The sequence below is a fragment of the Pristiophorus japonicus genome, unplaced genomic scaffold (assembly GCF_044704955.1).
Source record: "Pristiophorus japonicus isolate sPriJap1 unplaced genomic scaffold, sPriJap1.hap1 HAP1_SCAFFOLD_3756, whole genome shotgun sequence".
Taxonomy (NCBI): domain Eukaryota; kingdom Metazoa; phylum Chordata; class Chondrichthyes; family Pristiophoridae; genus Pristiophorus; species Pristiophorus japonicus.
Genome location: NW_027253606.1, coordinates 1 through 14,131, shown reverse-complemented (window position 1 = coordinate 14,131; position 14,131 = coordinate 1). Strand labels below are relative to the sequence as shown.

The 14,131-nt window shown below is 51.8% G+C and overlaps 1 protein-coding gene across 1 annotated transcript; it reads right to left on the bottom strand.

Annotated features, from left to right (window-relative positions):
• Positions 1-204: 204 nt before the first annotated feature.
• Positions 205-11,463, bottom strand: LOC139250454 (LIX1-like protein; the record flags this gene model as incomplete). The annotated part of the gene is given in 4 exon segments (XM_070872856.1): positions 205-257; positions 260-299; positions 10,871-11,011; positions 11,300-11,463. Coding segments are annotated over 4 exon segments (398 nt in total), but the record flags the coding sequence as incomplete, so codon positions are not given.
• Between the last annotated feature and the right edge of the window lie 2,668 nt (positions 11,464-14,131).

Here is a 14,131-nt window from a genome sequence, read left to right as displayed (position 1 = left end):
AGCCTCACCCTCCCCAGCCTCACCCTCACCTCCCCCAGCTCACCCTCCCCCAGCCTCACCCTCCCCCTCCCCCAGCCTCACCTCCCCCTCCCCCAGCCTCACCCTCCCCCCCCACCCTCCCCCTCCCCCAGCCTCACCCTCACCCTCCCCCAGCCTCACCCTCACCCTCCCCCACCCTCACCCACCCCCAGGTTGCAGATTTACCTGAAACTCCAGCATGGACTTCCCTTTATTGGATTCCAGCATGAATCGAAAGCTCCGATGCCCGTGTTGGGAATGTCGGACTCTTCCCTGTTGCCCTGTCGGAAATTTAGAAGCAGGAGGGGAGAGGAGGAGAAATCTTTTTACTCAGCGAGTGGTTGTGATCTGGAATACGCCGCCCGGAAAATTCAATAGTAACTTTCAAAAGGGAGTTGGATAAATACTTAGCCGGGTTGTGGTGAAAGGGGGGGTGGGGGGGAACGGATTGGATCGATCTGTCACAGACACGGCACAGGAACGATGGATCCAATGGCCTCCTCCCTTAAATATACATTCCATTGAGAAATAACCCCCCCCGGGAAAAGTGACCCAGTTGTGTCTGTCTAAAGAAGTTAAGGATAGATTAAGAGGTTTGTCATGTATGCATGGAATAGTAGCAAGCCTGAGGATTGAGCGCGCTTCAGGAACCAGGAAATTATGACCAAGAAAATGCTAAAGAGCGATAAAACTAGCAAGAAATATAAAAACAGATGGTCAGAGCTTCTACAATTACGATAAAAGGAAGAGAAAGTAAAAGCAAGCACTGGTCCCTTAGAGGCTGAGACACGAGAAATTATGATGGTGAAGTAAGGAAATGACAGAGACTTTATTTTGTATCCACACAGGATTACACGGGATATACGGCCCAGAAACAGGCCATTGGGCCCAACCAGTCCAGGCCGGCGTTTATGTTCCACTCGAGCCTCCTCCTGTCTTTCCTCATCGAAATCTAATCAGCAGAACCCTCTATTCCCTTCTCCCTCATATGCTGGTCCACCCTCCCCTCATATGCATCTATGCTACAGGTATTCGCTTCAACCCCTCCCTGTGGCAGCGAGTTCCACATTCTCACCGCTCTCTGGGTAAAGAGGTTTCTCCTGAATTCCCCATTGGATTTCTGGGTGACTATCTTATATTGATGGCCTCTAGTTATGCCCTTCCCCACAAGTGGAAACATTCTCTCTGTATCCACTCCATCAAAACCTTTCATCATTTTAAAGACCTCTATTAGCTCACCCCTCAGCCACCTTTTTTCAAGAGAAAAGAGACCCAGCCTGTTCATCCTTTCCTGATAATGTATACCCTCGCATTTCTGGTATCATCCTTGTAAATCTTCTCTGCACCCTCTCCAGTGCCTCTATATCCTTTTTATTATATGGCGACCAGAACTGTGCACAGTGCTCCAAGTGTGGTCTAACCCAGGTTCAATACAGGTTTAGCATAACTTCCCCACTTTTCAATTCAATCTAGAAATAAACCGTTACTTGGTTTGCTTTTTTCTGGCATTGTTAACCTGGGTCACAGTATTCAGTGATTTGTGTATCTGTACTGCGAGATCCCTTTGTTCCTCGACCCCACCCAGACTCACACCCTCCACGTAATATGTGACCTCCTATTGTTTCCACCAAAACGTAATATCTCACATTTATCTGTGTTGACTTTCATTCACCAATTATATGCCCGTTCTTCAAGTTTATCAATCTGTCTTCAGATCACAACCACCTCTTTTCAAACCCTAGAATGTAGTCTATCAGGTCACAAGATCCACATGGGGAACCAAGGGATGAATGAAAGCGAGGGACTTAAAGTAATTAACATCGGGAGCAAGAGTATTGAGAAAACAGGACTAAAAAGCAACAAATCTCCTGGACCTGATAGACTACATTCCAGGGTTCGATAAGAGGTGGCTGCCGAGATAGCGGTTGTGATCGTCCAAAATTCCCGAGATTCTAGAACGATTCCTGCGGACTGGACGGTAGCAAAAGTAAGGAGGGAGAATAAACGGGGAAGTATAAGCCACGTAGCCAGGCATCAGTCGTCGGGAAAATCCTGGAACTCATTATTAAGGAAGTGGTAACAGGGCACTTCGATATTAGTAACATGTTAAGGCAGAGTCCACATGGTTTTATGAAGGGAAATTGCATTTAACAAATGTATTAGTTTTGTGAGGACGTAACTAGCAGGGTAGATAAAGGTGAACCAGCGGATGCAGTATATTTGGATTTACAAAAGGCATTCGATAAGGTTGTTACACAAGGGGATGGGGGTAATATATTAGCATGGAGAAAGGATTGGAAATCAACTTTTATTTATATAGCGTTTTTAACACAGTAAAACATTCCAAGGAACTTCACAGCAGGGTTACAAGGAAAAATAAATACATTGGACACCAAGCCACATAAGAATTTACAGCAGATGAGAGGTATGTTTTAGGGAGCGTCTTAAAGGAGGAAAGACAGATAGAGAGGCGGAGAGGTTTAGGGAGGGAGTTCCAGAACTTGGGGCCCAGGCAGCTGAAGGCACGGCCGCCGATGGTGGAGCGATTATAATCAGGGATGCTCAGGAGGGCAGAATTAGATACCTCGTGGGATTGTGAGGCTGAAAGAGATTAGAGAGATGGGGGCAGGGATTTGTAAACAAGGATGAGAATTTTGAAATCAAGGCGTTGCTTAACTAGGAGCCAATGTAGGTCAGCGAGCACAGGGGGTGATGGGTGAGTGGGACTGGGTGTGAGTTAGGACACGGGGCAACGAGCACAGGGGGTGATGGGTGAGCGGGACTGCGTGCGAGTTAGGACACGGGGCAGGGAGCACAGGGGGTGATGGGTGAGTGGGACTGGGTGCGAGTTAGGACACGGGGCAGTGAGCACAGGGGGTGATGGGTGAGCGGGACTCGGTGCGAGTTAGGACACGGGGCAACGAGCACAGGGGGTGATGGGTGAGCGGGACTGCGTGCGAGTTAGGACACGGGGCAGGGAGCACAGGGGGTGATGAGTGAGCGGGACTCAGTGCGAGTTAGGACACAGGGCAGCGAGCACAGGGGGTAATGGGTGAGCGGGACTCGGTGCGAGTTAGGACACGGGGCAGCGAGCACAGGGGGTGATGGGTGAGCGGGACTCGGTGCGAGTTAGGACACGGGGCAACGGGCATAGGGGGTGATGGGTGAGTGGGACTGGGTGCGAGTTAGGACACCGGGCAGTGAGCACAGGGGATGATGGGTGAGTGGGACTCGGTGCGAGTTAGGACACGGGGCAGTGAGCACAGGGGGTGATGGGTGAGCGGGACTCGGTGCGAGTTAGGACACTGGGGCAGCGAGCACAGGGGGTGGTGGTTGAGCAGGACTCGGTGCAAGTTAGGACACGGGGCAGTGAGCACAGGGGGTGATGGTTGAGCGGGACTCGGTGCAAATTAGGACACGGAGCAGTGAGCACAGCAGGTGATGGGTGAGCGGGACTGGGTGCGAGTTAGGACACGGGGCAGTGAGCACAGGGGGTGATGGTTGAGCGGGACTGGGTGTAGTTAGGACACCGGGCAGTGAGCACAGAGGGTGATGGGTGAGTGGGACTCGGTGCAAGTTAGGACACGGGGCAGTGAGCACAGGGGGTGATGGGTGAGTGGGACTCGGTGCGAGTTAGGACACGGGTCAGTGAGCACAGGGGGTGATGGGTGAGTGGGAGTCGGTGAGAGTTAGGACACGGGGCAGTGAGCACAGTGGGTGATGGGTGAGTGGGACTGGGTGCGAGTTAGGACACTGGGGGCATCGAGCACAGGGGGTGATGGGTGAGCGGGACTCGGTGCGAGTTAGGACACGGAGCAGGGAGCACAGGGGGTGATGGTTGAGCGGGACTCGGTGCAAGTTAGGACACGGGGCAGTGAGCACAGCGGGTGATGGGTGAGCGGGACTCGGTGCAAGTTAGGACACGGGGCAGTGAGCACAGGGGGTGATGGGTGAGCGGGACTCGGTGCATGTTAGGACACGGTGCAGTGAGCACAGCGGGTGAAGGGTGAGCGGGACTCGGTGCAAGTTAGGACATGGGGCAGTGAGCACAGGGGGTGATGGGTGAGTGGGACTGGGTGCGAGTTAGGACACTGGGCAGTGAGCACAGGGGGTGATGGGTGAGTGGGACTCGATGCGAGTTAGGACACGGGACAGTGAGCACAGGGGGTGAAGGGTGAGTGGGACTGGGTGTGAGTTAGGACACGGGGCAGTGAGCACAGGGGGTGATGGGTGAGTGGGACTGGGTGTGAGTTAGGACACGGGGCAGTGAGCACAGGGGGTGATGGGTGAGTGGGACTTGGTGCGAGTTAGGACACGGGGCAGTGAGCACAGGGGGTGAAGGGTGAGTGGGACTGGGTGCGAGTTAGGACACGGGGCAGTGAGCACAGGGGGTGATGGGTGAGTGGGACTGGGTGCGAATTAGGACACGGGGCAGTGAGCACAGGGGGTGATGGGTGAGTGGGACTTGGTGCGAGTTAGGACACGGGGCAGTGAGCACAGGGGGTGAAGGGTGAGTGGGACTCGGTGTGAGTTAGGACACGGGGCAGTGAGCACAGGGGGTGATGGGTGAGTGGGACTGGGTGCGAGTTAGGACTCGGGGCAGTGAGCACAGGGGGTGATGGGTGAGCGGGACTTGATGCGAGTTAGGACATGGGCTGCTGAGTTTTGGATCACCTCGAGTTTACGTAGGGTAGAATGTGGGAGGCCGGCCAGGAGTGAGTTGGAATAGTTAAGTCTCGAGAGAACAAAGGCATGGATGAGGGTTTGCGCAGCAGAAGAGCTGAGGCAGGAGCGGAGGCGGGCGATGTTATGGAGGTGGAAAAAGGCGGCTTTAGTTATGCTGTGGATATGTGGCCGGAAACTCATTTCAGGATCAAATACGACACAGAGGTTGCGAGCAGTCTGGTTCACCCTCAGATTGATGCTAGGGAGAGGGATGGAGTCAGTGGTTAGGGAACGCAGTTTGTGGCTGGGACCAAAGACAATGGCTTCAGTCTTCCCAATATTTAATTGCAGAAAATCTCTGCTGATCCAGGACGGGATGTGGGACGAGCAGTGTGACAATTGAGAGACCGAGGAGGGGTGGAGAGAAGGGGGGGTGAGGTAGAGCTGGGTGTCTCAGCGTACATGTGGAAACTGAGGCTGTGTTTCCGGATGATGTCACCGAGGGGCAACATGTAGATGGGGAATAGGAGGGGGCCAAGGACAGATCCTGGGGGGACACCAGAGGTAACGATGTGGGGGTGGGAAGAGAAGCCGTTGCAGGAGATTCTCCGGCTACGATTCAATGGATAAGAATGGAACCAGGCGAGTGCAGTCCCACCCAGCTGGACGATGGAGGAGAGGCGTTGGAGGAGGGTGGAATGGTCAACCGTGTCAAAGGCTGCAGACAGGTCCAGGAGGACGAGGAGGGAGAGTTTACCACGGTCTCAGTCACAAAGGATGTCAGGTGTGACTTTGATGAGAGCCGTTTCGGTACTGTGACAGGGGCAGAGACCAGATTGAAGGGATTCAGACATGGAGTTCCGGGAAAGATGGGCACAGATTTGGGAGGTGACAAGACGTTCGAGGAGAGGAAAGGGAGGTTGGAGATGGGGCAGTAGCTTGCAAGGACGGTAGGGTCAAAGGAGAGGGGTGCTGACGGCGGATTTGAAGGAGAGGGAGGGAACAGTACCTGAGGAGAGAGAACCGTTAACAATGCTGGCCAACATGGGAGCCAGAAAAGGAAGCTGGGTGGTAAGCAGTTTAGTGGGAATCGGGTCGAGAGAGCAGGAAGTGGGTCTCATGGACAGGATGAGCTCGGAGAGGTCAAGAGGGGAGATCGGAGAGAAACTGGAGAGAGATGAGAGTTCAGGGCTTGGGAACGTTGCCCTTGTGGGCTCGGAGAAGGAAGGGAACTGGAAGAGGCAGTTGATTGGAGGTCTCAATCTTTGGGACAAAGATGTCCATGAGCTCCTCACATTTGTTGTTGGAGGGGAGTGTGGTGGAGACAGGGGAGAGGGGTTAAGGAGACGGTTAGCAGTGGAGAATAGTAGCCGGGGGTTATCTTTACATTCCAGAATGATGGTGGAATAGTGAGCTGTTTAACAGCCGTGGGCAGGACCCGACAGTGCTTTATGTGGTCGAGGCAGATTTGGCGGTGAATGAGGAAACCAATTGTCCGACAGATCGGTTCAAGTCCCTTGGAGTTAAGGGAGTGAAGACCAGGGCTGTACCAGGAGGAACGGCCAGGGTGAGAGAGAGTAATGGTTTTAATAGGGACTAGGGCATCAATGGTGCTGAGGGTGTGGTTGAGCAGATCGGTGGCTGCAGAAACGTCATGGTGAGCGGAAGGCCAACGGCTGGAGAGTTAACGTTGACAAGTGCAGTTGTAAAAAGGTTTGGAGAGAGTTTTCCAGGGGATGCAGGAGGTAGGGCTGGGGGGGGCGGTGGAAGGGAGATGTAGGTGGAGAGTGAGACGAGGAAGTGGTCAGAGGTGGCCTGATCTGCGATCGACACGATGGGAGTAGCGAGACCACGAGAGATGGCAAGATCGAGGGGCTGGCCGTGAATCTGGGTTGGGGAGTTCACGTGGAGGGAGAGATTAAGGGAGTACAAGGGGATAGTAAATTCGGAGGAGAGAGAGCATGATGAGTTGAGATGGAGGATGAGAGAAAAGTCGCTCGGTGCAGAGGCTCAGGGAGGAAAGCAGTGAGGATATCTCCGTGACAACGTTTTTTTATCCTACCTGAGTGGCAGAGAAGGAGAATTTTAAATGAGAGTTGAGAGGGGTGGAATAAGACGAGGTGTTCAAAGGAGGAGAAAGTGCCGGAGGAGTAGTGGGAGACAGAACAAGGTGCGATTTGATGATGAGAGCTATACCGTCATCACAGCGGTCTGAGCGGGGCAAGTGGGGGATGGTTTAGCCGGCGGGGAGGTTTAAAGGCAAGGTGTCATCGTCCCTCAGCCAGATTTCTGTGATGTCGATGCAATCATCCACGATAAGCTCATGGACGGCAAGGGCCTCGTTCGCAAGCAAACGGACGTTCTGCAAGGCGTTCCGGAGAGGATCGGTGATGGCTGATCCACTGCCTGCGTCCACAGGGTCAGTGCAGGGGGGGGGGGAAAGGGATGAGTAGGACAGGGGAGGAGATCAGCAAGGTTAGAACCCGCCGCGCGGGCAAGCTGGATGGCAAGGTCGGTGAGAGAGTAGGGAGAAACGGGTCATTTTCGGGGTGGCAGGCTGTAACTAGTGAGGGTGCCACAGGGATCAGTGCTGGGGCCCCAGCTATTCACAATCCAGATCAATGCCTTAGTTGAAGGGAAACACTGAAATGGATCCAAGTTTGCTGATGGCACAAAGCTGGGTCGGAAAGTAAACTGTGAGGGGGACACAAAGAGGCTGCAGAGGGATATAGACCGGTTAATTGAGTGGCAGAAGGGTGACGGATAGAAACAGAGAAACATAGAAAATAGGTGCAGGAGTAGGCCATTCGGCCCTTCTAGCCTGCACCACCATTCAATGAGTTAATGGCTGAACATGCAACTTCAGTACCCCATTCCTGCTTTCTCGCCATACCCCTTGATCCCCCTAGTAGTAAGGACCTCATCTAACTCCTTTTTGAATATATTTAGTGAATTGGCCTCAACAACTTTCTGTGGTAGAGAATTCCACAGGTTCACCACTCTCTGGGTGAAGAAGTTTCTCCTCATCTCGGTCCTAAATGGCTTACCCCTTATCCTTAGACTGTGACCTCTGGTTCTGGACTTCCCCAACATTGGGAACATTCTTCCTGCATCTAACCTGTCTAACCCCGTCAGAATTTTAAATATTTCTATGAGGTCCCCTCTCACTCTTCTGAACTCCAGTGAATACAAGCCCAGTTGATCCAGTCTTTCTTGATAGGTCAGTCCCGCCATCCCGGGAATCAGTCTGGTGAATCTTCGCTGCACTCCCTCAATAGCAAGAATGTCCTTCCTCAGGTTAGGAGACCAAAACTGTACACAATACTCCAGGTGTGGCCTCACCAATGCCCTGTACAACTGTAGCAACACCTCCCTGCCCCTGTACTCAAATCCCCTCGCTATGAAGGCCAACATGCCATTTGCTTTCTTAACCGCCTGCTGTATCTGCATGCCAACCTTCAATGACTGATGTACCATGACACCCAGGTCTCTTTGCACCTCCCCTTTTCCTAATCTGTCACCATTCAGATAATAGTCTGTCTCTCTGTTTTTAACCACCAAAGTGGATAACCTCACATTTATCCACATTATACTTCATCTGCCATGCATTTGCCCACTCACCTAACCTATCCAAGTCGCTCTGCAGCCTCACAGCATCCTCCTCGCAGCTCACACTGCCACCCAACTTAGTGTCATCCGCAAATTTGGAGATACTACATTTAATCCCCTCGTCTAAATCATTAATGTACAGTGTAAACAGCTGGGGCCCCAGCATAGAACCTTGCGGTACCCCACTAGTCACTGCCTGCCATTCTGAAAAGTACCCATTTACTCCTACTCTTTGCTTCCTGTCTGACAACCAGTTCTCAATCCATGTCAGCACACTACCCCCAATCCCATGTGCTTTAACTTTGCACATCAATCTCTTGTGTGGGACCTTGTCGAACGCCTTCTGAAAGTCCAAATATACCACATCAACTGGTTCTCCCTTGTCCACTCTACTGGAAACATCCTCAAAAAATTCCAGAAGATTTGTCAAGCATGATTTCCCTTTCACAAATCCATGCTGACTTGGACCTATCATGTCACCTCTTTCCAAATGCACTGCTATGACATCCTTAATAATTGATTCCATCATTTTACCCACTACCGATGTCAGGCTGACCGGTCTATAATTCCCTGTTTTCTCTCTCCCTCCTTTTTTTTTAAAAGTGGGGTTACATTGGCTACCCTCCACTCTATAGGAACTGATCCAGAGTCTATGGAATGTTGGAAAATGACTGTCAATGCATCCACTATTTCCAAGGCCACCTCCTTAAGTACTCTGGGATGCAGTCCATCAGGCCCTGGGGATTTATCGGCCTTCAATCCCATCAATTTCCCCAACACAATTTCCCGGCTAATAAGGATTTCCCTCAGTACCTCCTCCTTACTAGACCCCCCGACCCCTTTTATAACCGGAAGGTTGTTTGTGTCCTCCTTCGTGAATACCGAACCAAAGTACTTGTTCAATTGGTCCGCCATTTCTTTGTTCCCCGTTATGACTTCCCCTGATTCTGACTGCAGGGGACCTACGTTTGTCTTTACTAACCTTTTTCTCTTTACATATCTATAGAAAGTTTTGCAATCCGTCTTAATGTTCCCTGCAAGCTTCTTCTCATACTCCATTTTCCCTGCCCTAATCAAACCCTTTGTCCTCCTCTGCTGAGTTCTAAATTTCTCCCAGTCCCCAGGTTCGCTGCTATTTCTGGCCAATTTGTTATCCACTTCCTTGGCTTTAATACTATCCCTGATTTCCCTTGATAGCCATGGTTGAGCCACCTTCCCTTTTTTATTTTTATGCCAGACAGGAATGTACAATTGTTGTAGTTCATCCATGCGGTCTCTAAATGTCTGCCATTGCCCATCCACAGTCAACCCCTTAAGTATCATTCGCCAATCCATCCCAGCCAATTCACGCCTCATACCTTCAAAGTTACCCTTCTTTAAGTTCTGGACCATGGTCTCTGAATTAACTGTTTCATTCTCCATCCAAATGCAGAATTCCACCAAATAACTTTTATTTATATAGTGCCTTTAACGTAGTAAAACGTTCCAAGGTGCTTCCCAGCAGTGTTAACAAGACAAATCAGATAAATTTGACACCATGCCCCAAAATAAATTATTAGGGCAGATGACCAAAAGCTTGGTTAAAGTGGTAGGTTTTAAGAAGCGTCTTAAAGGAGGAAAGATAGATAGAGAGGCGGAGAGGTTTAGGGAGGGAGTTCCAGAGCTTGGGGCCCAGGCAGCTGAAGGCACAGCCACCGATGGTGGAGCGATTATAACCAGGGATGCTCAGGAGGGCAGAATTAGGGGAGTGCAGACATCTCGGGGAGTTGAGAGGCTGGAGGAGGTAACAGAGATAGGGAGGGGTGTAGGGCCATGGAGGGATATGTAAACAAGGATGAGAGTTTTGAAATCGAGGCGTTCTTTAACCAGGAGCCAATGTAGGTCAGCGAACACAGGGGGGTGATGGGTGAGTGGGACTTGGTGCGAGTTGGGACACGGGGCAGCGAGCACAGGGGGTGATGGGTGAGTGGGACTCGGTGCGAGTTAGGGCACGGGGCAGCGAGTTTACACGAAAGAGAGGCGATCTATTTAAACATATAAAATTCTGAGGGGGATCGACAGGGTAGATGCAGGGAGGATGTTTCCCCCGGGCTGGGGAGTCTCGAACCAGGAGTCACACAGTCTCAGGATAATGGGTCGGCCATTTAGGACTGAGATGAGGAGGAATTTCTTCGCTCAGAGGGTGGTGAATATTTGGAATTCTCTGCCCAGTCGTTGAGTATATTCAAGGCCGAGATCGGGGAAATCAAGCGATATGGGGATCGGGTGGGAAGGTGGAGATAAGGTGCAAGATCAGCTGTGATCTCATTGAGTTCGAGGGGCCAACTGCTACTCCTATTTCTGGTTCTGTGCCGTACGATCTCTGAATCAGCAGACAGGAGTCGCAGCGCGAGGCGATCGTGGATTCTCCCTCCCGTACCGAGTGCGGGACAGGTACAGCGGCTTAACACGCAGATTGAGCCGGATCCCAACACAGGGATGGAGTATCCCGGAGCGGGGCAAGGAGATACACTGAGTGGCCCTGCCCGCCTGCCCCCCCCCCTCACTCCCCTTCGCAGCCCCCTCCCCGAACCCTTACATTGAAGGAAGCCAGGGCCTCAGAGACGCTCTTCTCAATGAAGCTGTCGTTGATCCTGCGAGACGGGTGCTCATTGAAGACAGAATTCATCAGGGCGATCTTGGCCGCGCTGCGTCTGCCCTCTGCCTTGGTTGGGCACATCTGGGGGGGGACCCAACACACGTCTTAGTGACACAGCTCGCATCGACACATGCCTCGCACCCCGACCCCCGCACTCTGACCCCCGACCCGGTCCACGAGCGAGTCCCCCAGACAGCCGAGAGGGGGTCCCGCCAGTCCGAGGCTCGCTGGCCACCCGATCCAGCTGCCGGCAGGAGGCAGTGGCACAATCGGCCGCTGTGGGCACTGCCCCCCCCCCCCCCGCGGCTCCCGGTCTGGGCAGCGTTGCGTGCCCACGGTAAAGCTGGTGACACGAAGCTGGTGCCGTACCTGGAAACTGCCGAAACAACTGCCCCCCGGCAGGGTGACGTAGCAGATGTAGGGGGGGCTGCTGGAGGGGACCATCTCGTACACCACCAGTGCTCCGTTCCTCAGCTCCGCCCCGCGGCTCTGCTTCATCTGCCAGAACTCCTGCAGAGCCTCCACCACGTTCACTGCGGAGAGAAAACACGGTTCAGAGCCGGTAACACCGCCACCGGCCGGTAACACCGCCCGGGGGAATGGGACGGGGGGGGGGGGGGGGCGCGGGTGGAATGGGATGGGAAGAAAATAGGACCGGGGGGGGGGGGAATGTGACGGGTGCGGGGGGAGGGAACGGGACGCGGCAGGGAGGGGGGGGGGGAGGGGAACGGGACGGGACGGGGGGGGGGGGGGGGGGAACGGGGGGGGGGGGGGGGGGGAACAGAGAAAACATAGAAAATAGGTGCAGGAGTAGGCCATTCGGCCCTTCTAGCCTGCACCGCCATTCAATGAGTTCATGGCTGAACATGAAACTTCAGTACCCCATTCCTGCTTTCTCGCCATACTCCTTGATCCCTCTAGTAGTAAGGACTTCACCTAACTCCCTTTTGAATATATTTAGTGAATTGGCCTCAACTACTTTCTGTGGTGGAGAATTCCACAGGTTCACCACTCTCTGGGTGAAGAAGTTTCTCCTCATCTCGGTCCTAAATGGCTTACCCCTTATCCTTAGACTGTGACCCCTGGTTCTGGACTTCCCCAACATCGGGAACATTCTTCCTGCATCTAACCTGTCCAAACCCGTCAGAATTTTAAACGTTTCTATGAGGTCCCCTCTCACTCTTCTGAACTCCAGTGAATACAAGCCCAGTTGATCCAGTCTTTCTTGATAGGTCAGTCCCACCATCCCGGGAATCAGTCTGGTGAATCTTCGCTGCACTCCCTCAATAGCAAGAATGTCCTTCCTCAAGTTAGGAGACCAAAACTGTACACAATACTCCAGGTGTGGCCTCACCAAGGCCCTGTACAACTGTAGCAACACCTTCCTGCCCCTGCACTCAAATCCCCTCGCTATGAAGGCCAACATGCCATTTGCTTTCTTAACCGCCTGCTGTACCTGCATGCCAACCTTCAATGACTGATGTACCATGACACCCAGGTCTCGTTGCACCTTCCCTTTTCCTAATCTGTCACCATTCAGATAATAGTCTGTCTCTCTGTTTTTAACCACCAAAGTGGATAATCTCACATTTATCCACATTATACTTCATCTGCCACGCATTTGCCCACTCACCTAACCTATCCAAGTCACTCTGCAGCCTCATAGCATCCTCCTCGCAGCTCACACTGCCACCCAACTTAGTGTCATCCGCAAATTTGGAGATACTACATTTAATCCCCTCGTCTAAATCATTAATGTACAGTGTAAACAGCTGGGGCCCCAGCACAGAACCTTGCAGTACCCCACTAGTCACTGCCTGCCATTCTGAAAAGTCCCCATTTACTCCTACTCTTTGCTTCCTGTCTGACAACCAGTTCTCAATCCATGTCAGCACACTACCCCCAATCCCATGTGCTTTAACTTTGCACATTAATCTCTTGTGTGGGGACCTTGTCGAAAGCCTTCTGAAAGTCCAAATATACCACATCAACTGGTTCTCCTTTGTCCACTTTACTGGAAACATCCTCAAAAATTCCAGAAGATTTGTCAAGCATGATTTCCCTTTCACAAATCCATGCTGACTTGGACCTATCATGTCATCTCTTTCCAAATGCACTGCTATGACATCCTTAATAATTGATTCCATCATTTTACCCACTACCGATGTCAGGCTGACCGGTCTATAATTCCCTGTTTTCTCTCTCCCTCCTTTTTTAAAAAGTGGGGTTACATTGGCTACCCTCCACTCGATAGGAACTGATCCAGAATCAATGGAATGTTGGAAAATGACTGTCAATGCATCCACTATTTCCAAGGCCACCTCCTTAAGTACTCTGGGATGCAGACCATCAGGCCCTGGGGATTTATCGGCCTTCAATCCCATCAATTTCCCCAACACAATTTCCCGACTAATAAGGATTTCCCTCAGTTCCTCCTCCTTACTGGACCCTCTGACCCCTTTTATATCCGGAAGGTTGTATGTGTCCTCCTTCGTGAATACTGAACCAAAGTACTTGTTCAATTGGTCTGCCATTTCTTTGTTCCCCGTTATGACTTCCCCTGATTCTGACTGCAGGGACCTACGTTTGTCTTTACTAGCCTTTTCTCTTTACATATCTATAGAAGCTTTTGCAGTCCGTCTTAACGTTCCCGCAAGCTTCTTCTCGTACTCCATTTTCCCTGCCCTAATCAAACCCTTTGTCCTCCTCTGTTGAGTTCTAAATTTCTCCCAGTCCCCGGGTTCGCTGCTATTTCTGGCCAATTTGTATACCACTTCCTTGGCTTTAATACTATCCCTGATTTCCCTTCATAGCCACGGTTGAGCCACCTTCCCTTTTTTATTTTTATGCCAGACAGGGATGTACAATTGTTGTAGTTCATCCATGCGGTCTCTAAATGTCTGCCATTGCCCATCCACAGTCAACCCCTTAAGTATCATTCGCCAATCTATCCTAGCCAATTCACGCCTCATACCTTCAAAGTTACCCTTCTTTAAGTTCTGGACCATGGTCTCTGAATTAACTGTTTCATTCTCCATCCTAATGCAGAATTCCACCATATTATGGTCACTCTTCCCCAAGGGGCCTCGCACAACGAGATTGCTAATTAATCCTCTCTCATTACACAACACCCAGTCTAAGATGGCCTCCCCCCTAGTTGGTTCCTCGACATATTGGTCTAGAAAACCATCCCTTATGCAC